This window comes from Ziziphus jujuba, chromosome 2 (assembly GCF_031755915.1).
Source record: "Ziziphus jujuba cultivar Dongzao chromosome 2, ASM3175591v1".
NCBI classification, from domain to species: Eukaryota; Viridiplantae; Streptophyta; class Magnoliopsida; order Rosales; family Rhamnaceae; genus Ziziphus; species Ziziphus jujuba.
In genome coordinates, this window is record NC_083380.1 from 27,344,305 (window position 1) to 27,366,971 (window position 22,667).

The 22,667-nt window shown below is 30.1% G+C and overlaps 4 protein-coding genes across 6 annotated transcripts; all 4 read left to right on the plus strand.

The window, feature by feature from the left end:
• The first annotated feature begins 354 nt into the window (after window positions 1-354).
• On the plus strand, window positions 355-3,481 carry LOC107419283 (transcription factor bHLH47). 3 transcript variants are annotated; one of them, XM_048473505.2, is made up of 6 exons: window positions 355-754; window positions 947-998; window positions 1,363-1,464; window positions 1,915-2,033; window positions 2,207-2,334; window positions 2,681-3,481. In XM_048473505.2, the coding sequence occupies exons 3-6, from the start codon at window positions 1,397-1,399 to the stop codon at window positions 3,116-3,118; spliced, it is 753 nt and encodes a 250-aa protein (XP_048329462.2). In that variant the 5' UTR covers window positions 355-754; window positions 947-998; window positions 1,363-1,396; the 3' UTR covers window positions 3,119-3,481. The 3 variants fall into 3 exon arrangements, with proteins under 3 accessions (XP_048329462.2, XP_048329460.2, XP_048329461.2); XM_048473503.2 differs by lacking the exon at window positions 947-998 and having other exon boundaries at window positions 356-754; XM_048473504.2 differs by lacking the exon at window positions 355-754 and having other exon boundaries at window positions 763-998.
• Window positions 3,482-5,045: 1,564 nt separating this feature from the next.
• Window positions 5,046-7,060, plus strand: LOC107419264 (HVA22-like protein a). The gene is made up of 5 exons (XM_048472967.2): window positions 5,046-5,268; window positions 5,423-5,449; window positions 5,593-5,715; window positions 6,276-6,522; window positions 6,720-7,060. The coding sequence occupies exons 1-5, from the start codon at window positions 5,207-5,209 to the stop codon at window positions 6,777-6,779; spliced, it is 519 nt and encodes a 172-aa protein (XP_048328924.1). The 5' UTR covers window positions 5,046-5,206; the 3' UTR covers window positions 6,780-7,060.
• Window positions 7,061-8,986: 1,926 nt separating this feature from the next.
• Window positions 8,987-10,371, plus strand: LOC107419289 (uncharacterized). Its single transcript, XM_016028035.4, has one exon. The coding sequence runs from the start codon at window positions 9,124-9,126 to the stop codon at window positions 10,078-10,080; it is 957 nt and encodes a 318-aa protein (XP_015883521.3). The 5' UTR covers window positions 8,987-9,123; the 3' UTR covers window positions 10,081-10,371.
• A 6,835-nt stretch (window positions 10,372-17,206) lies between these two features.
• On the plus strand, window positions 17,207-18,607 carry LOC107419265 (glutathione S-transferase U9-like). The gene is made up of 2 exons (XM_016028010.1): window positions 17,207-17,530; window positions 18,230-18,607. Exons 1-2 carry the CDS (start codon window positions 17,207-17,209, stop codon window positions 18,605-18,607), a joined length of 702 nt encoding a protein of 233 aa, XP_015883496.1.
• Window positions 18,608-22,667: the final 4,060 nt, after the last annotated feature.

Genomic DNA, 22,667 nt, shown 5'->3' on the forward strand with positions numbered 1-22,667 from the left:
ATAATGTTAAATGTACCAACCATTTTATCAAAAAATTTAAAAGTGATGAATATTATTAATTTATATTTTGTTATATTTATCTTTTAAACATTCTATTATTCATATTAAAGTTTAATCCAACAAAATATAAATATGTTACAGTGCCGAAATGTTTTTGACATACAGTAATAAAATGTAAAACATAATATTGTTTGGAGAAATAATGTTAAATAAAAACCTAGGAAGTTAATTTATAAAATAAGAGCATGAATTTTTTGTTTTAGAAAAAAAAAAAAAAAAAATCTCAAATCCTCAAAAAATTCTTAAGCTGTAATCATCAGCAGCCAGGCCCCAGAACCTGCCATTTGATGGCAATTAGATTTAGATAAAAGCGCGTAAAGGCAGAGAAGACAAAACATAGGTCACGTGTCATCCTCACGTGCCCATCTTCGTCTTCACCCAAATGGGCATTCGTTTGCCACGCGCCTTCCTGTGCTTTCTACAATCCCGCCACACTTTTTCTCCTTCACGACACCTTTCAAGACGGCCTCTCCCAATTTCCATTTACCCATCTGACATATATATATATATATATATACACATATATATATTTTGGTTTTTTTGTTAGTAATATTTATTTTTCTGTTTGTATAAATATAAAGATCTTGTTTTCCTACAAACCCTTTTGATTTTTCTTGCTCAGTTTGTTTCTTACAATATCTTCTTGAGGGGTTTGTTTGATATTGCTTACCATTTTTTTTTTCCTTTCTGAAAGGTAGGTTGGTTTTTTTATTTTATTTTTTTGTTGTTCATATTTGCAGTTTTAATTTAATTTTATTTCTTTTTTTTTTTTTTTGTGTTTTTGATGTTACTTTCCTTTTTGCCTTGTGTTGTGGGGTTTCCTGAATGTGAATTTTCTTTTTAATCTTTGTTTTGTGGGGTTTAATCTGATGGGTTGTCGTTTCAGTATGAGCAATTGTCTGACTTCTTGGTGAATTTAGCAATTCTCTGTTTGGTTGGTAAGTTTGTGGCGAAATACTGTGCAAATTAAATTCTTAGTTCTTTCTCAGGCATGTAGTGGGTTAGCTTTCTAATTTTGCCAATATAGAGTATCAAGTTTTACTATTGGGTAGGAGGGACATTGGTGTTAGTTTCTGAATCTAGTTTTCTGGGCAATTTAACCTTGTAGAAGTATTTTCTTTCGAAAGAAATCTATGTTTTCCAATTGTAGGGAAAATTCTCTGATGGAAGTGTCAAACTATGAATTCTGATACTTTGTGTGGGAAAACAAACCTAAGTGCAATGATACTAGTTTGTTATCTGCTTTTCTTTTGATGAGTGGTTGATTTGTTATATGGGCTTAAATCTTGTTTCTTATTTTAGGAGTTCCATACTGGCATTGAATTAATCTATAAACATGGGTTCTGAGGATGCTGTTCCATTGGTTGAAACGGTCAATATGGCGGTTGAGGAATCTGCAGACCGGTAAGTGCTAAATATCTTGGATGCAGCTGGTAGCATCAGTGAATCATGGGTTAGGTCATGTACCGAAGAAAGGGATAGCTTGAATTAATTACTTTCGAGATTTTACGAGTGAAAAATGGTGTGAAGTTTATCCATCTAATGCTTGTCTTAATAGCCCTGAATGTGTTCCTGATTGCCCCCAAAATATTAGGTTCACCTCTTGTGTCCTGCTTTAATTTGTTCTGTTTGATATGAAGGTGTTCTATATTTTATTGATCTGCATAAGCAGGTGATGAGGCATGTGGTGTTTCCTATGTCAACGTTGAATTTATCGAAATAGTTTATGCCTGTATTTAAAGCCTGCCATGATATAATTATGTTGAAAATCCTCAGATTTTTGGTTTATTACATGTCCAAGTGGATTCACGCAGCCTATAATAAGATACCTTGTTTGAATCCGTTCTGGTGCAGGGCTTCTCGTGGAAAAAAGAATCAGAGGAAAGTTTCTAGAAGAATCCACAAGGCTGAGAGGGAGAAACAGAAGCGTGAGCATTTAAACGAGCTGTTTCTTGGGCTGTATAATGCTCTTGGTAACCTCTGTTTCTTTCAATGTTTATGCTTCGCCACCTTTTTGTTTAGTTCTTCTTTTTGTTTTGGAATGGTTACAGAGAATCATAATGATAATGTTCATTTTTTAGCTAATACAGTAAATCATTTTTGATATCGTAGTTGATTTTATCTTAATACGCCATTTCTTTTGCAGAATTGAGTCAGCAGAACAATGGCAAGGCCTCTGTACTATGCGAAGCTACTCGGTTTTTAAAAGATTTGCTTGTTCAGATTGAGTGCCTTCGAAAGGAGCATGCATCCCTTTTGTCTGAATCTCAATATGTAAGTTCCTGGTCAACTTCTTTCAAAATGGGGGAACCGACATATTCAACAATCTCGGGTCTTCTGTAGGGGTAGTCAATTCAAATGGGCTGTATATGCATAAATATGCATTTATTAATTTATATACAAAAACCTTCACATTCAAGACACTGGGTTCCTCTTTGGGGGTAGTGAATTCAAATAGGCTGTATATACATAGATATGATTTATATACGAATATCCGGGTTCTTTGATTTGATTCCCTGTTTAATTTCAGCTTTGTTATAGCTGAGAAGAAATTTGTAGATATTCTAAAATAAAGTTTCATTCAACTATATTTTGATACGATTTCTATGAAACGGAGCAGGTGGCTACTGAGAAGAATGAACTAAGAGATGAGAACTCTACTCTCAAAAATCAGATTGAGAAACTGCAAAGCGAATTGGAAGCAAGGATAGTCCAGTCTAAACCGGATCTCAATGTTCCACCTCCTGTGGAATATAAGGCACCAGAGTTTGCATCCCATTTTGTTGGAGATTCTCTTGCAATGCCTGCTGCAGAACCTGCATTACCACAACCATCTGCTGTCTTTGTAGTTCCCCTCCGGCCAGATCTCCAAGCTTATCCATTGCCTGGTGCCACTCAACCACCCTCCAACCCTATCTCACAGGTGAGCAAACCGCATGCCAGATATCCGACGTCAGCGGACTCCTGGCCATCTCAACTTCTTGATGAGCAGCTGAAAACAGGCAAGGAATTTCCGCACAGCGAGAGCAATAGCGGTAATTCTAGTGATAGGGAATGAAGCCCTGATAACATGTAAAGAGTCTACATTCATTTACATTGGCAATGAGCAAATTGCTCTCCTTATTTTGGGTTTAATTGGAATGCCACTGTTAGTGAGTTTGTAAATTGTACAATGGTTGATAGTAGTAGAAGTGTGAAAAAAATAGGACATAACAGATTAGACCTGCCAACTTAGCTTAATCTGAGATGTTTGGTTTCCATTGAAGAGATTATTGATTTGATATGGTTTAAAAAACGACTGAAAACTGAAACGTACGTAGTCTAGGAAACAAAAGTAATAATAGGATTAATCAATCCATTGTGTATGTTTGTGTATTTTCTAGAGTTGAATGCCCTATTTGATTTAATTATTTGTCTTGTATTTATAGTTGTTTTTGTCATGTTTCTAATCCAAATTAATATTGTATTTTTATACCAAGTTTCTTATTCTTTTAATACGTTTAATAAAAAATTATTTTCAAAGTTGAATATTTAAAACAACAAATAACTTTTTTGATCTGACAAAAGTTTTTGTCCACTAAACGCTCCTTAAAAAGCAAAAAGCCCATTTTTCAAATCTAATAGCAAGGTATTGAAATACAATAAGCGTACTGATAATTAATTTCTCTGACTATAATAGCAATTATCACAGAATCATTATTATTATTATTTGTAGGATTACGATTATTAATTGGGTGTATTTATTTATTTATTTTGTTTTGTAATATTCAATGTAAACATTTTATATATGAAAAAGCAAATTTATTAATAGTAATAATCAAATTGCCATATGGTGTTTTGTACTTCTACTGTACTCTATTATTAACGACGACAAATAGTTTTATTTTCAAAATTATATAGGTAAGATAATGCTACTCTGTAGCTTTCTCCACTACTAAGGACTATCTATAGAACCTTACCAAAAAAAAAAAAAAAAAAGATTCTATATTAGAAACAATAATAATAATAATAATAATTATATAGTTAAAAAAAAATTAACCATTCTATGTGTCTGTATCATAACTAAAAAAAATATTTTTTAATTTTTAATATTTTATGAAATTTTAAAAAAATTTAACGAAATTTACCTCATATTTTATATGATATTATTTTTAATTAATAAGATAAACTCATGCGATTTTGAATTAAATATATAAATATAAGCATTAAACATAAGAATCCAATCAAGAAGATAAAAATAAAAATCTATTCACTTACGTATATTTTCTTCAAAAAAGAAAAACAAAGAAGAAGAAAGAAACGCATATCATATTGTCTATTAAGTAGAAGAGAAAAAAGAAGAAAAAGGAGAAAAATAAAATAAAATTAGGGGTTCAAATCCTGTTCAAAATTCAAAATATAAGTAATTAAAATGTAAAAATCCAAGATGGGTTATTGGCAATGCTAGTTGTTTAGACATGATCATATTTACAATTTGGTTCTGAATTGTTTATTTTTTTTATTTTACATTTTAATTGTTGAATTTCATTTTGCATTTTTAGTTTAACTTTTAGCAATTTTAAAGCATTTTTCAATGCATTTACTGTGGTATAAAAATAATAAAATTACAAAATTAGCCAATTTTGTAAAAATCTCTTTACATGTTATATCATATGCATTGCAGATTTTAAAATTGGTAAAAAAAAAATAATAATTAAAAATAATTTTAGCAACAAAATTATTGCAAAAATTAAAAAAAAATTAGAGACTTAAAATGCCCAAAAAAAGAAAGGATTAAGAAGCAAAATCAAAATATGAGTAAAATTTAGGGATTAAAAATGCTAATAACACTTAATGGTAAAAACACAGTAGCAGCAGTGAATAAATCTCAATCTTTTGTTTAAAGCAACACCGCGTAATTTCCAATGAAGTGAGCCCCGCTTGTTTTTTACACTCGTTTGTCTTTTTGCTCTACTTTTGTACCCTCACACTTTATTTTCATTTTTATATTTTCTCTCAGACCAAACACAAATCTGAACTTCAACAAACAAACAACAACCCTAAGCTTATTCTAGAAGCTTTCAGTTCGAGATCAGAGTGAGGGTTTGGAAGAAGGGCAAGCTGAGATAAGAGAGGCATTGCCAAGAAAACAAAAAAAAATCCGTAAATGGGATCTGGGGCTGGAAGTTTCCTCAAGGTCATTCTGAAGAACTTCGACGTTCTTGCTGGGTATGGGTTTTTTTTTTTTTTTTTTTTTTTTTTTTCGTTTTTTAACTCTTTCACTCACTCTCACTTTACTAAAACTGCGTTAGTTTTTTTATTTGTTTTTATTTTTTATTTTTTATTTTTTGGTAATTTGATTCATGGGTTTTGATTTTTGCAGGCCTGTGGTTAGTCTTGTTTATCCTCTGTAAGTGGGAATCCAATTCCCTTTTCTAGCTATTTTTTATTTATTTATTTTTTTCGATTTTCAATTTGAAGTTTAATTTTATTTTCCTTTTTCCTAATTTTAATAATGGTGGTAAATGTGGATTTTGGGGTTTTTTTGGACAGTTATGCCTCAATCAGGGCCATTGAGACCAAGTCTCATATTGATGATCAGCAATGGCTTACTTATTGGGTTCTTTATTCAATGATTACCCTCGTTGAGCTCACATTTGCCAAAGTCATTGAGTGGTAATAATTTTTTTTTTTTCCTCATTTCTTTAAGACTTTCTTATCTTTATTGGAAAGTAGACATTCACTAAATGTTATCTGTATTTGAGATTGAATCTCTGAACGTGGAAGATTCTGACACTTTCTGTAGATTTGGCCTTTTATGTTCCATAAAAAATCAGAATGAATTAGAATACCTGTTCATACACAAAACAGGGAATGCATTTATTTCTATTCCTAAATCTTTTAAGTTCATTTTAGTGATTGTGCAATGTTGTTACTTTGTAGAACTTCTTTTGTTATTCATCAGGCATATAGAATACCTGTTTGTAGCTGTTTCTTTTGAGTTTGCCTAATGTTTGATACGTATGCTTTTAGTGAAATGAGAAAGTTTAGTAGCTTTGTCCTATCCAATAGGGGCTGCAAACTCTGTTATTGATGGGATTCTATCCAGTTTAGAGTAACAATTTAAGTCTTTCTTATGCATTTCGTATAGTTTGATTGTTTTCCATGTCTCGATACAATTTTCAGAATCTACTTAATTAGCCTTTACTGAAAAATTTCCTACATTCTTATGACAGGATTCCAATATGGTCATATGCTAAGCTAATTCTCACCTGCTGGCTGGTTATCCCATACTTCAGCGGTGCTGCATATGTTTATGAACATTTTGTCAGACCTTTCTTTGTAAACCCACAGCACACAATTAACATTTGGTATGTTCCGAGGAAGAAGGATGTCTTCAAAACACCAGATGATATTTTAACTGCTGCAGAGAAGTACATTGAGGAGCATGGGACAGAAGCATTTGAGAATATAATTCACAGGGTACGCCTCTCAACCATAGTTGAATACTCCAAACAATGTTGTTAAGACTACTAGTGTTCGCAAAGGATTAATATCTGTACTTTCCCGTGAGAGACGACGTAATATATGTCATATTAATTGTCTGCAAAACTCACTATTAAAATAAAATGAATGTTTTCTTCCAGCTGCACGCTTAATGAATCTATCTTGTTATGCAGGCTGATAAGTCCCATAGGAGTAGTGGATTCCCAATCTTCGACGAGGATCACAGATACTGAGTCCATGTTGCTGTCACTTTGTATTATGGCCACCTAGTTCCTTGTGAAGAAAGTTGTAAGAAATAGCTCTAAGTACTCCACTACTCCTGTATCTAATGTTTAATATGTTTGATATTTTCCTACTTGCTTTTTGGATTTCTGAGGAATGCTTGATATTCCTAGGTACTATTTGAATGTAAGTATAATGTTCTGCCTCCACAATTTTCTTTTATATTCTGACAACTTAATTATCATGATCAGCAATGACAAATTATATCGTGATGTCTTGTTGGAGAGACTAATGCTTTTCATCACATATTCTGAAAGTTCACTGTTTGGTATCTGCATTAAGACTATCAGGGTATGGTACAGCTTTGATATTGAGAGCAGTTTTTTAAAGAATAAAATAAAAATGTTTAGCCGTGAAAGTCTCCAACTTATGCCATAATCGGACTAATTTTTTATCTTATGTTTTTATCATCGTCTTTGTATTTGAATTTTAGTTTTGCATTGGTTATTATCAGCGGTGACTGATCATTTTCTATTTGAATGAAAAGTTGAATTTTATTAGCTGGGTTGTCTTTTTCTATTTGTAACTTTGATTGTTATAAACCAAAACAGATGTAGTTGTCAATAAAACGACATTCGAAGGGAATTACGAGTAAAAATATAAAGATAAAATGGTAGATTTTTAATTTATTTTATTTGTATTTTTATGATGCTTAAAAATATAATCACAATTTTTTTGGCTCAGTATCATCAGCACATAAACAGTGAATTATAACAACACTTTTATTGAGTACAAAATAAATCAAAGTTTAACGAAATATATATATATTTTTTTTAAACCAAAGTTACGTACCTACATGGCCCACCAATCACTGTTACATACTTACATGGCCCACCAACCACTTTTACATACTTACATGGTCCAGCAGCTCATTGTTGTGCATGGCCTAACATGAAATTCGCCCCTGAAATCTTTTTATTAAGTAATATCGTTTTCTATATTGACATAAGGTCAAAATTGGTTTATATTACTATATACATCATAACATTTTAGTGTCGATATTTGATTGAAATTAAATAAAGTAATTAACAATCTTAAACTTTTTAGAGACATGTTCAAAGTGAAAAAGGAGGAGCATATGAATCGTGGTTATCTTAATGTACCAAAATTAGTTCTAGAGTCAAATTTAGTATAGTTAGATGTAAGTAGGCTTTAATAAAATTGTTTATAATTATATTGATATTCCTTCACACATATAATTTATTTATAAATCTCTCATCTTAGCATTTTAACAAGTTCTTGCTTAAATGATTATCAGTAGGAAGCCCTTTTTTCTGTTTTTTCTTTTTTTTTTTAACATGGCCCACCAACCACTGTTACAAACTTACATGGCCCAGCACCTCATTGTGTGCACAAAATTTGCTATATTGACATAAGGTCAAAATAGGTCTATTTTACTATATACATATAACATTTTAGTGCCGACATTTGATTGAAATTGAAGAAAGTAATTAACAATCCCAAACTTTTGAGAGACATGCTCAAAGTGAAAAGGAGCATATGAATTGTGGTTATCTTAATGTACCAAAATTAGTTCTAGAGTCAAATTTAGTGTAGCTAGATGTATACAGGCTTTAATAATATTGCTATATAATTAGCTTGATATTCCTTCATATATATAATTTATTTATAAATCTCTCAGCTTAGCTTTTTAATATGTTCTTACTTAAATGATTATCAGAAGGAAGCTTTTTCCTTTTTTCTTTTCTCCTCTTTTTTTTTTTTTTTTTTTTTTTTTTTTTTTTTTTTTGGGGGTCTCCTTAAAGAAAATTTGAGAATATGTCTTGGGGGTTTCCAATAATTGAGTATGAAAGTGCATATAAAAAAATCAAAGAAAACATAATCTTTAGAAGGGGTGAAAACTCATAAGAAAGGCTAACTTTATTGTCATTTAGCAATAATGGAACATGAAAAAGAATAAAATGATGTGCTCCTCTCATTCTAAAAGAAATTTCTGCATGTTTCATTTTCAATGATATAATAACTTATAAAGCATTGCAGGACCGTTTTATCCACTGTTTTTCAAATCTTGTTCCCTAAGCCACCAAAAAAACAATAATATCACAATTTCCGACAGTTCAACCCCTGGGATTCCTTACAAGTTTAGACATCCTATAAAAGACATAATGGTCTTAATCACCTGAGTTGTAATGAAGGAAGATGTTCATTTTAGAACCTCCTTAAAAACCCCTCTTCTATGCCTCACATTCATCATCACCTCCTTTCCTTGAAGAACCAGAAACCCTAGCTAAATAAGACTTTGTATTTTGTGAGAAAAAAATCAAGCTTTTGTCCATGGGTTCTATGCTAGGGCATATATTACCAGGATTAGGCTTTTTTCTCATAGGTTTATGGCACCTCTTTAACCACATCAAGCTCCATGCTCTTCATCCAAACACCTATATTGCACCACCATGGTTTCCTTTTTCCAAGTTTAAGTATTTGGAGCTCTACGTGATAATGGGAGGTTGCTTTGCTTCCATATCCATGGAGCTCTTCATTGGTCCAGACCGACACCATCCTTTTGACACGGATGGAACTATCCCCACCAACCATCTACGAAACTTCGAGCACTCTTCCATCTCCATGGCACTCTTCTCCTACGCTGCATTCGCCATTGTTCTTGATCGTTCACGTGCCAAAGCTCGACATGATTTGGCTCAATTCCTTGGTGCTATAGCCTTTGCTCAGCAGTTTTTTCTTTTTTGCCTTCACTCTACTGATCATAATGGTCCTGAAGGGCAATACCATTTGCTCCTACAGTTTGTTATTCTTGTTTCTTTAACAACAGCTCTTATGGGAATTGCTTTTCCAAAGAGTTTCTTGATCATCTTTGTGAGGTCGCTTAGCATTTTCTTCCAAGGTGTTTGGTTTGTGGTCATGGGAATCATGCTTTGGACACCGGGCTTGGTGCCTAAAGGATGTTCTTTGAATGATGAGGATGGTCACAAAATTGTTAGGTGCTCCAACGAAGAGGCTGCTCACCGAGCCAAGTCCCTTGTGAATATTATGTTCAGTTGGTTCTTGGTTGGCATTGCCATTTTTGGTGTTTGCCTCTACTTGGTTTTGGATAAAATTTATGGCAAAAAAGTTGAGTATTTTACATTGAAAGGGGAAGGTCTTGATCATCATGGACATGGAGACGATTTGGATGATATTGAATCCCAAAAGGAAAAATATAATCTCGGAGCTTCGAAGAACTTTGTTTATATGGAAAAATCAGCTTTGTTGCCTACAGACATGGGAAGGTAGAATTGCTTATATATATGTATGGTAGGAAAAGTCTTTGAACTATATATGCTATTATGCATATAAATATGTTTGTTTTAGTGTATGTATATATATATACACGTTTATGTGTCTATATATTGTAATCAGTTGTATATGTATATATATATATATATATAGATCCAACGGTCTTTAATTTGTTTAATTAGGCCAACAATCTATATTTTGGTGTAACGTAGATATATTACATTATTATTGCATGTACATTCAACAGTTTGCTTATGCGTTTTATATATAATATATATATTTTTTTCAGTATCGGTTTATAGAATAGAATATTTATTTGTATATTCAATAGCTTGATTTATTTTATTTTCGATAGGGAGGATTTGTATGAAGAAACAAATGGATTTCATCACTAGAGGACTGTCCACCTAGGGAAACTTCAGTTCCATTTTAATGTTTAGAAAGTCACATGTATTAATTGCGAATATTTGGTTTCCCATAAAATATTTCAGCTTTTCAAAATGTTTATCATCAATTAACCAAAGCTTCTAATTATCTTAAGAAAGGTGGAAAGAATTTTCGCCGGGAAATTTCCTAAGTTAAGAGCTAGGTTGCTATCTGCTGTGTTTATCCAACCAAACACCTTAATTATATTCTCATTATTATTATTATTATTATAAGAAACTTAATTATGTTAAATTTATTAGTATACTGAATAAATTCTCATCAAACTAATTACAAATTTGATTATTTACTTGGTGTACATGATAATACGCATATTTTATTTATTTATTATATTTTTAAGAGATACATACATACATACATATATATATATATATATATATTTATTTATCATTTTTAGGGGCTGAAATATTTCTCAAAGTAAATGACTGTTTGCTTTCTTTTGTTTTGTAATAGCTTGAGACTTTAGGCAAAGCATCAATAATTGTCCTGACAAGTTAGGAATTGACTTGTTGATAATCTACAAATTAACTTGCAAAAAAGGTACACTCCCTTTGGTTTTAAAAAAGTGTTGCTTTTGACCACTCTTCACCGGAAACTTCCTAATTTTGATCTTACTCTATACATATTATTGCATTTTCCCCCCTATATACCTATTCTTTTAAATCCTTTTGTCCGCATCTTATATTATTTGCTTAATTCTTCATTTGCATTACGCAAAAAGATATTCCAATATCTTGCAGTGTTGCCAAATGCATATCCCATTTTCCAATTCTCACCGTTTGTTTATGCTTTTGTTTTTTATAATTTTATTTCACCTCTTTGTTTAATTTGTTAAATCAAACAAGCAATTGTTGGATTGGCCAATTTAACGTGTGAGGAATAGTAACTTAGTACATTTGTTTAGGCTGTTAATATAACAATGATTGGTGGCATTATATTACCCAACAAAAATCGTCACTAGTATATATAAATCATTCTCATTTTCTTTTAAATTGAAGAAAGTTCACTATGCCAAAAAGGGGATTTAAGGACAGGAGATGCACGCTCTTAATGATAACTGACAATGGATAATGTTCTTGGTAACCACAAATTCACGCTTCATTTAAAAAACAAAAAAAGAAAGAAAAAAAAAAAAGTGATCCTTTTAAGCTTTGATATTTAAAGTGGACAGCCAATTTGAATAAGCCATCTATATGCAGGGTCAGAGTAAAATAACTCCTTTTTCTTGTTTTTTGTTGCTTTGTTTTTTCCTTTAAAAAAAAAAAAAAAAAAACTAGAACTAGAATTGGGTAAGAATTGCAGAAAAGAGAGGTCCAGGAAAAAAAAAATTATAGAAAAGAAGGTAATAATAATTCTAATTAATCTGGTTTTCATATTTATTATTATCGAATTTGGGAAAATGAAACAAGTTAATTAGTTTGACGTTAAATAGGGACCGGTCTAAAGGGTTGAACAATCAAATTAACTATTATTCAGTAAATTAGCACGATATCTAAGAAAATTGACTAAATTGATAAATTTAACTGAATTGATAAATTACTCATATTCATTCACATTTATATTTAAAAAGTTATTAATTTGAATATGAAAAAAAAAAAATTACAAATGAAAAAACAAAAAAGTAAACAACCATGTTCATTCGGATATAATAAAGTGATAATTATAAGTCCACTGCTTCTCATTTGAAAAGGTTTTGTTTTCAGGTTTGTTACAACCAATTAATTTAATGTTTCTTCCAAAAAGAAAAAGAAGATAAACTAATACAATATATGCACTGTGTGATAGCATCTTTAATTATCGCGGAAGTGACATACATATATAAGAGGTAAAGTCATTGTTCTTTGTAGGACAAGCTAAAATCATATTTGTTACATCCCACACAACTGAGACCAAAATGCAAACAAATAAAATAATAATATGTAACTTGATAAGTATCAAAATTATTGAATAATATTAGGTTTGGTCCACGTGCTTTGCCAATTTGTTAATATGCAATAGTATTGATTTTGAAAAACAGGGGGGCCATTTTAACCTTTTTTTTTTTTTTTGCATAAACTATAAGGGGTAAAAAAAAAACAGAGACATAGTAAATATAAGAATATAAACTACCGATTTTTAACCTTTTCTTTGCACAATTAAAGTTAAAATTTAAAAGTTTGTTATGTAATTTTAAGGGAGTCCTAATGTTTTTAACAATTATGGCATTCTACCATTTATGTAGAGCTATAGGAATTTGGTTAAACGCACTTTACTAATCTCTGGCATACAGAGAGTTGATTTAGAGTGTCTCTCACTTCCTTTCTCCACAACACACACACACACACACACACACACACACACACTTATGTATATATTTATTCGTTTATACCTTTAAATTTAAACTTTTTTTTTTTTTCAAAAGGTGTAAAGGTTCATCCATTTTTTAATATACATTTTTATCTTTTTGTTCATTTTATTCACGAAATAATGAATTTTGGATTATTTTAGGATGAATCATTGATATAAAAAAAAATAAAAATTTATTGTTAAAAATATATGAATTTAATGGTTTTCATTAACATTTAATGTTTTTTCTTTCAAATGCAATTTTTTAAATTTAAAAGGTATCAAATGCAAAAAAAATAAAAATTAAAAAAATAGAGATTTCAAAATAAAACTTTGTCCAAACTAAAGGGTGTATTTAACCCTAAATTTAAGGATTCCATGTTTTTAAAAAAAAAAAAATTTGATTTGCATTATTTTGAATGTAGATTCTGACAAATATATTAAGTATTACCATGTATATCAACTTCTTCAATAATAACTGAGGTTAAAATTTTGTGTCATAATCGTAATAAAAATATTGGAGTATTTATTTATTTTATAATACAATATTGGAGTATATTTATTGAATAATTCTATAAACACCATTTTATCTATTAATATATCTATTAAGAACGTACCTGTTATTATTTATTTAGTTTATATTTATTAAAAGTTATCAATTTAAAAATTTATTTATTTATTTTTAAATTATATTAATATGTTAACCAATCAAATAATGATATATATATTCTTAATAGATAAGTTGTTAGATTAGATACTTGTAGCATTACTCTTATTTGTTTATTTATTTATTTATTAACACAATTAGTATTAAATTACTTATTAAACATCCTATAAATAAATAAATTAAGAAAAGGTGTAAGAAGATTAAAAGAAAATCCTCCACCATACATGCAAAGAGGTGTCTATTCTTTATATATGTATGCAATGCGTGTGTATATATATATATGTAATATAGGTATGTTGTATATACGTATGAATAACTTAGAAACTACGTAAAATAATTCCATAGGCCCAAAATATTAAATGGAGGATTAGTAGGCCCTTCTTGGAGAGTGCAAAATTGCATTTTCACCTTTTGAAACATTGTTTTCATGATGAAGAAAAGGACGAGCTAGTCATGCACAAAACCTTTTTAATTTTTCTCATGTTTAGACTACCTTACATGTTTCATCTCTTTACTTTTTAATTCACAAAAACTATGTGAGAGTTGGTGCAAAGATTCTTAATAAAAGATCTACTTTATTATTTAGTATATATTGTAATTATTGGAGGCAATAAAGTTAGAATGAAATAATGGAAATGATCAGATTGAAGAATTCGTTGGTTATTTGCCTACTTTAAGTTTATTATTTCAATCAAACGGATCAAAATGTCATATTCAATTTTATAAGGATCAATCTGTTTAAATTATATAATGTATTTAAGATTTTAATATTTAAATAGATTTTTTTATTCGAGTAGAAAGGCAGTTCAATTATGATTCTTATCATTTTCCTTTTTTTTTTTTTTTCATATTTTTATGGTGGCAAAGATCCAAAATTGGAATCCACCACTTCAAATATTAAAAAAGAAAAAGAAAAAGAGGGTAATTGACACTTTCACATTTCAAATTTTATTGGGATTCACGTTTTGCATACTCTGAAAAATATTTTCCGAGACTTTAAATTTCCACATCCCTTGTACGGTTGGTTTATCTGTCGAGCAATCAAATAGACATGTGTGTCATGTCATGCATAATTAGGGGTAGAGATGTCATTTTGCATTGTCTTTCTTAATTAAAACTAAGAGATTGATTTTATTTATTTATTTATTTTTTTAAAAAAAAGAATCCAATGGAGGGGCTTCGGCAACATTGATCCATCTTTCTTTCTATTTTATTATATATATATATATATATATAGTTTTTCATTTATTTTTTATTTTTTTATTTTTTATATTTAACGAAGGAAAATTCCATTAAACAACAGCGCTGAGAATAGTAAAATTCACATAAAATTGTTCATTTGATTTGGAATTTCTCTCTAATAACATCAGCATTTTCCCATGGGAAAAAGAAAGAAAGGCTATCAGAAGCTGATGGTTAATTTCAATTTTTTGTTTTCAATTTCTTTTGTCCCATTTCCTACAAATTTTGAAAATTTTTAAAGCCACCCACCAAATCGAGAACTTTGTTTTTCTTTTCTTTGATTATGCGTAATGATTGCGAGCAGTATTAACAAACACATCCATCAAGAAACTCAAAGCCCAAGATATCAGGCAACTATTTTCTTGGAAAAAAAAAAAAAAAAAAAACAAAAACTGGTTTTTTGAAGTGGAGAGTTCAGGGAGCTAGTACTCGGGAGAGGAATCTTAGTAATTGAAGAGAGAATGATGTGGAGCTTAGATGACTGGAGCAACTGGTGCAAATGGGTGATGAAGATTGCAGCAAGAAGCTAATATGAATATCCTTATTTACTTTTAATGAATTTTATTCTAAGGCAATGTTTGTATGTCCCTGAAACCAGTCTTGAGCTTTTTGTTGATCGGTAATTATTTATTTTCCATTTTTCACTGCCATTAGCTAGTATCTAAGATCAAAGCCAAGCGCTTAGAAAAAGAAGAAGGGCCAGCCAGTCATGGGTGCAAAAGACCTCTAATACCCTTACTTTAAAATCATGTGCAACTCACATGATAAATCCGTTGAAAATTTTGACAGAAAATTAAAAAGGATCAATGATGCAATGTTTCTGCTAGTTTAACGTGTAAAGCTTAAGAAAAAAAAAATGTAAAATGTAAATTATGGCATAATTTAGAGCGTTAAAATTTTGATAGTAAATTAAAAAAGGACTAATGATGCAATATTTCAGCTACTGTAAGGTGTAAAAAAAGAATGCAAAATGTAAAATGTGGTATAATTTAAAGTGTAATTGTATCAATATTTTTATAAAAAAAAATGAGATCTTTTTTGTTGTCAGATTAAATGATATCATGAACATTCATATAGGTAATTAGATGAACGTAAATCCATTTTAAATAATGAAAGAAAAACCAATATATTTCAACCTAGACCTGACAATTTGGATCATGATACGGCGACACGACTCGAAAACGACACGGAATAAATGGGTTTGAGTTTATTATAAATGGGTTCGGGTCATAATCGGGTCAACCCGTTTAACACGATTATTAATCGTGTCATTTTCGGGTTGACCTGTTTAACGCGAAATTGACCCGTTAGGACCCATTTATTAAACGTGTCAGTTTCAACCCGACACGATTATATACCTATTACAACCCATTTAAATTTAATTTTAAATTAATATTTTATCACTAATATAATATTTAATAACTAAAAAATATTATAAATTAAAAATTTTATAAAAATAATTTTCTATTACTAATTTTTTAAAAACAAAAAATACATCTTTAATAAAACAAAAACATAAAAATAAAAAAAAATAAAAAAATAAAAAAAAATTCGGGTTAATAGGTTAATTTTCGGGTTAACGGGTTAATAGGTTAGTTTTCGGGTTAATAGGTCAATTTCAGGTTAACGGGTTAATAGGTCGACATGACCCGTTAAAATAATCGTATTAAACGGGTCGTGTCGTGTTGACCTGTTTATAAACAGGTCGGGTTAGTGTTTTAGGTACCTGACACGATTAATAAATAGGTCGTGTTCGGGTTAGGCATTTTTGACACGATTATTAAACGGGTTGACACGAACACGACCCACCAACCCGAATTGCCAGGTATATTTCAACCAACAACAATTAGGTAACTGCCATTGAATTGGATGGGAGGAAAGTAATAATTGTTTAAGATAAATGTCACTCTGTTGGGTCAGCGAATTATTTAAATATCTAATCCTTTTCCAATTAATTTCCACTTGTTCCAAACATCCATTTTCCCAAAATTCCACAACAAAATTAGAGGGTGAAAAGCTTGTAATGTCTTTAATTTTTAGTTAATTTCAAAAATTCATCCGTAGAAAAGTATATATATATAACAAAAAGAAGATAATTTTAAATTTTTAAAATTAGCAAGTCTCCATGTGTATATATATATATATTTAATGTATAGATAATTTAGCCAGTTTCTGTAATAAAATTATATGTATGTTAGACTCCTAGGCATTCGAAAAGTAAAAGGCCTCAAAATTCAAAGTGTGGTACACAAATTGAATAGGCTGGGCTTTGAAATATCACTAGGATTCTTTCTACAAATGATCTAAATGGTCAATTTTGTAGACAAAATAAAATTTTCACACGCAATTATAGAAGTTAGAAGTCTTTATTAAGCAGCTAGATAGGCAGTAAGTTCAATGTGAAAATCAGAGCACACAGAGAGAGAGAGAGAGAGAGAGAGAGAGATGGAGGAAGAAAACAGAGCGACTGTTCATGGAGCTTGGGGAAGCGCATTCAGTTATATGGTGGAATTGGCTCTGAAACTGAAGGGAATTCCATACGAGTATGTGGTAGAAGATTTGGGGAACAAAAGCCCATTGCTCTTGAAGTACAATCTTGTTCACAAGAAAGTACCTGTTCTTGTGCAAAATGGAAAACCAATTGCTGAATCGCTTGTAATCCTTGAATACATCGATGAAACTTGGACTCAAAATGGTCCCAAATTCCTCCCTCAAGATCCATATAAGAAAGCCCAAGTTCGTTTTTGGGTTGACTACATCTACAAACAGGTGAATATAGAAATAAATCCATGCCCAAGTATTTTTATACTTTTTTTTTTTTTGTTTTTTCTTTACCAACTTATTTCTTTTTTTGTTTCTCTCTCTCTAAATTTATTTGAACTAATTTATTTAAATATATAACATATTTTCATATAGTTTTGAAAGATACTTGTAGAGATGCAGATGCATTGAGTTTAGAGAGCTAATTTCCTATTATAAAAATCAACATGGGGTAATTAGAAATGGTATAGCCTTAAGACTAGTTAGAAATATTATAACCACATAATTTTTTCTTATGATTATTGATTATCATTATTTAAATATCTTTTAACTTTTTTAACTAACAAAAAGTAAACCATATATAATTAAATTGCCATAGTATGTAAACCATATATAATTAAATTGTCATATTAGTTATCGATCCTATTGATAATCATCACCGATTATGCAATAATATTGTTTTAAAAAATTTTGAACAAAATGCTTAACCACATGCTTACTCACAACATTACCAAACCTAGCTAATAGAACCTGTTGTAATTTCATGCATTTGGTTGTCTATATCTACGAACTATAGTCTATATATGATTCCAAATAGAAGGCCATAAGTATGCTCTGAATCTAGGGGTTAATACATAGAAAAATAATGTGATATTTTTCAAGATATAAGAGAATATTATTGAACCCTTTCGTTATGTGGTACTGTAGTTGTTTGATGCATTGTACTCAACACTCAAAACATATGGAGAAGCACAAGAGAAATTCATCAAGGAAGTACATGACAAAATGCATGTACTTGAACTAGAATGCACTTCTTATTCTTTTGTCTCTTCTGGTCCTTCAGTTGACCAACAAAAAATGGGATTATTAGACATTGTTATTTGTTGTCTATTGGGGATTCTCAAGCCTAAGGAAGAAGTACTTGGCATAAAGTTTATGGAATTGGAGAAGACTCCACTTCTATATCCATGGGTAACAGCTCTAATTGATCTACCTTTGGTGAAAGAGACAATCCCTCCACATGAAAGATGGGTGCCATTTATGCAATGCATAAGGCAGCAACACCTTAAATCTTCTACAGCATAAGCTTCTACAGTCACATATAATAAAGTTTTATATATATATATATATATATATACATATATATCCATATTTGCTGTCTACCATGTATTGTTTCATAATTTTTTGTTTTCTTTTTCAAGGTTTAGCAAGATTGATTACCATGTTTTTGCGAAAAGGGTATATATAGGTTGGACCTACTAAATAATTCCTTTTCGGTGGAGAGGTTCATGCTGATTGCAAGGAGGCTGTGCGTTTGATTCATGATCTTGGGCCTTTTCTAGGTGCTGAATGTTTTTTGCTTGAAGAGATTAAGCATTTGTTGCTTGCTCACCTACGCTTTTGAGGTAAATATGCTCCTAGATTAACAAATAAAGCGGCTGATGCTTTAGCTCGTTAATCCTTGAGTCCTTGTTTTTATCTATATATGAAACTTGGTTTGAGGATGGCCCGCACTCGTTGGACCTTATTCTTGAACCAGGATGTTTGTAATTGTGTTGCTGTTTGATTAAGTTTGATGTTTCTTTCCAAATTAAAAAAAAAAGAAAAAAAAAAGGAAAAAAATTAAGTAGAGCTTATTATTTCAACAAGGGTGCAGGAGGGGTTGCGGGGGTTTCACAATGTTAATTGTTACCACAATTTTTATTTGGTTAAATTGGAAATTAAATCAATTTATAACAAATTAAAAAATTAAAAATCTAAATAGCTATTTTTAAAAAATTAACGATCTAAATCATAAAATTTTAAAAATAAATTATATCAAAATTCAAATCACTTTAAAAAATATATCACATATGTGAATCTTTTTACAACCGTGCCTACTATAATTAATCATAAAATTAGCGAAACCCAAAACTAAAAAACAAAAATATTTATTTTTATCTAATGTATTTTCAAACATGAAATCATAAAAAATAAAAAAAAAATCCCAGAAAACAAAATACATACTTAAAAATCATCATAATAGAATGTTATAATTTGGAGTAGACAAGTGCAACTAGCAAAGAAAAAATTCATATTAACTAAGTTCAGCGGCGGCGCCACATTAACGACTATAATTTAAACATCTATACTTCTTCCACCATATATATATATATATATATATAAATACATGTATATACACTATTGGCCCCCCTACCATTAATGTCCTAGCTTGCCCCTGGCTATGATTTATAGGCTTCAATGGTCTAAAATATCTATTGCTAATTACTAATTGATCATATGATTCTAAGCCAATTCAATGTAGAATCTAACTTAGCCAATTCAATGTAGAATCTAACTTAGAAGAGAAAAAAATATATGCTGAAGATATTAGATATAGTCAGGTCCGTCTAACTTTTAGTGAAGCCCTAGGCAATCCTAGGTAATTGTAAGGTCATTTATCAAGTACTGTTAATACCTTTTTAAAAAAATTAAATTTTTATTTTTTTATTATAAATATATATTTTTTAAAAACTTTTAAAGGTAAATTTTGATAATTTTTTTGACCGTTAATGAATTATGCAAATGACAGTTCTAATAATTTTCTTTAAAAAAATAAATTAGAGAATACACATTAAAAGAATATATATATATATATATATAGTTTGTTTTTATGTGATAAACAATTGTATAATTGGGGAATTGATAACTACAAACATGAATTAGGAAAAAAACAAATATATATGTATAATATATATATATATATATATATATATATTATGAAAATGAACAATATAAATCATTACATAAATAACAAGTAATAAATAATATGGGGAAAAAAAACTAATAACTAATAAGATTACATTTTTCTAGGAGTTCTTTAAATAAAAATTTTGTTGCTTATATGTACAATGTTATTGAGTGAATGAAAAAAAAAATAAAAATATATATATATATATATATATATAAGAGCAAGATAAGAAAACTCATGAATTGAGAAGTTTTTAACCTATCTGTTTCTTTTTAACCATTTAAAGATTTAATAATAATATATAAAATAAAAAATTTAATTTTTTGTTAAAATGGAACAAATAGTTGATTGAAGCTATTTTTCAAAAATAAAAAAGAAATATGTATAGATATAAATAATAAATTACAGTTAATATAGAATTAAAACAAGTCAATTTATAAATTTCCTAAAATATTATTCTATATTATTTATTAAACAAAGAGTAAAGCACATAAAAACAATATATAGTACTTTTAATATAATTTTTTCGTTGGGCCGCTGCATAGTGGGATGCCTATGAAGCCGGGCCTGGATATAGTTAACGGGCTTCATTAGTAAACATCACAATTTTAAGTTTATAATTAAACATGCAGAGACGGAGTTTGGATATGAAATTGAAACAAAAATCAGTATTGAAATCTCAATACCCTGGGTAGGAAGAGTAGCACACCGACATGCATCTTCAGAGATTTCTTATCAGCTTTGGTTTGAACATTAATGTGAAGTCTTACATCAGTTGAAAAGGGAAACGAAGCATGCCATATAAGTGGGTGTAGATATTTTTCCCATAAGATGCGTTCCCATGAAAAAAGTAAGAGGATTCCCCCTTTGACAAAACCTTGAGGGACAAAATCTCATACTGGTGATCTGGACTATGACTTCAACACGAATCTTCATTGGTTAGAGGATTTTCCAGATCCAAAGAAGACAATATCTCATGCGGATGGTCAGGGCTGTTAGAGGATTTTCCAGATCCAAAGAAGACAATATCTCATGCGGATGGTCAGGGCTGTGAGTTCAACACGAATCTTCATTGGTTTAATTTAACATGGTTAACTTTTGCCACAAATATTAATGGATACAATCAAATAAATAAATAAATTATTGTAAGGACGCCATAATTTTCACTAAATATGCTTGTAATTTTGGAGGAATTAGATAAGAGAGCAATTTTAAAAGGATACGTAAAAGTTCACCTTCTACAACAAAGCCGAAGACACAAATTTAAGCACTAATTTTCAATTTCAAAAGCAAAACTCAAAGCAATAAAATGCAAAATTTGCTTCAAGAAAGCAGTTCAACAATTTGCCTATTAATCGTACAAGCAGAGAACACATTCCATGGTATGTATATTATCTAATTCATTTGTCTGTTGGAATATATTGCTTTTAGCTTTTGGTGAATTGTGAATTTCAGAACTGCAAACAATGTATATTTGTTTTACATATACCTGGCAATTCGGGTTGGTGGGTCGTGTTCGTGTTAACCCATTTAATAATCGTGTCAAAAATGCCTAACCCGAACACGACCCATTTATTAATTGTGTCAGGTACCTAAAACACTAACCCGACCTGTTTATAAACAGGTCAACACGACACGACCCGTTTAACACGATTATTTTAACGGGTCGTGTTGACCTATTAACCCGTTAACTTGAAATTGACCTATTAACCCGAAAACTAACCTATTAACCCGTTAACCCGAAAATTAACCTATTAACCCGAAATTTTTTTTTATTTTTATTTTTATTTTTATGTTTTTGTTTTATTAAAGATGTATTTTTTGTTTTTAAAAAATTAGTAATAGAAAATTATTTTTATAAAATTTTTAATTTATAATATTTTTTAGTTATTAAATATTATATTAGTGATAAAATATTAATTTAAAATTAAATTTAAATGGGTTGTAATAGGTATATAATCGTGTCGGGTTGAAACTGACACGTTTAATAAATGGGTCGTAACGGGTCAATTTCGAGTTAAACAGGTCAACCCGAAAATGACACGATTAATAATCGTGTTAAACGGGTTGACCCGATTATGACCCAAACCCATTTATAATAAACCCAAACACATTTATTCCGTGTCGTTTTCGAGTCGTGTCGTCGTGTCATGATCCAAATTGCCAGGTCTAGTTTTACACACTTCGCTGGCATGGACATTTCTGCTAAATAATACATGTTTCTTTTAAATCTCTCTGCTATGTGATATACATGTTCATTGCCACAAACAACTTGGCCATTCAAATGGAAGCCATGGCTTTAAACAAGGCCACTCCCCTGAACTAAGCGGCCGTATCTGATCCTCTTCCGCAACCTTCTTATTTTCGGATTCCTGTATTAACTCTAGTTGATATAAGTTTCATTCCCACATGAAA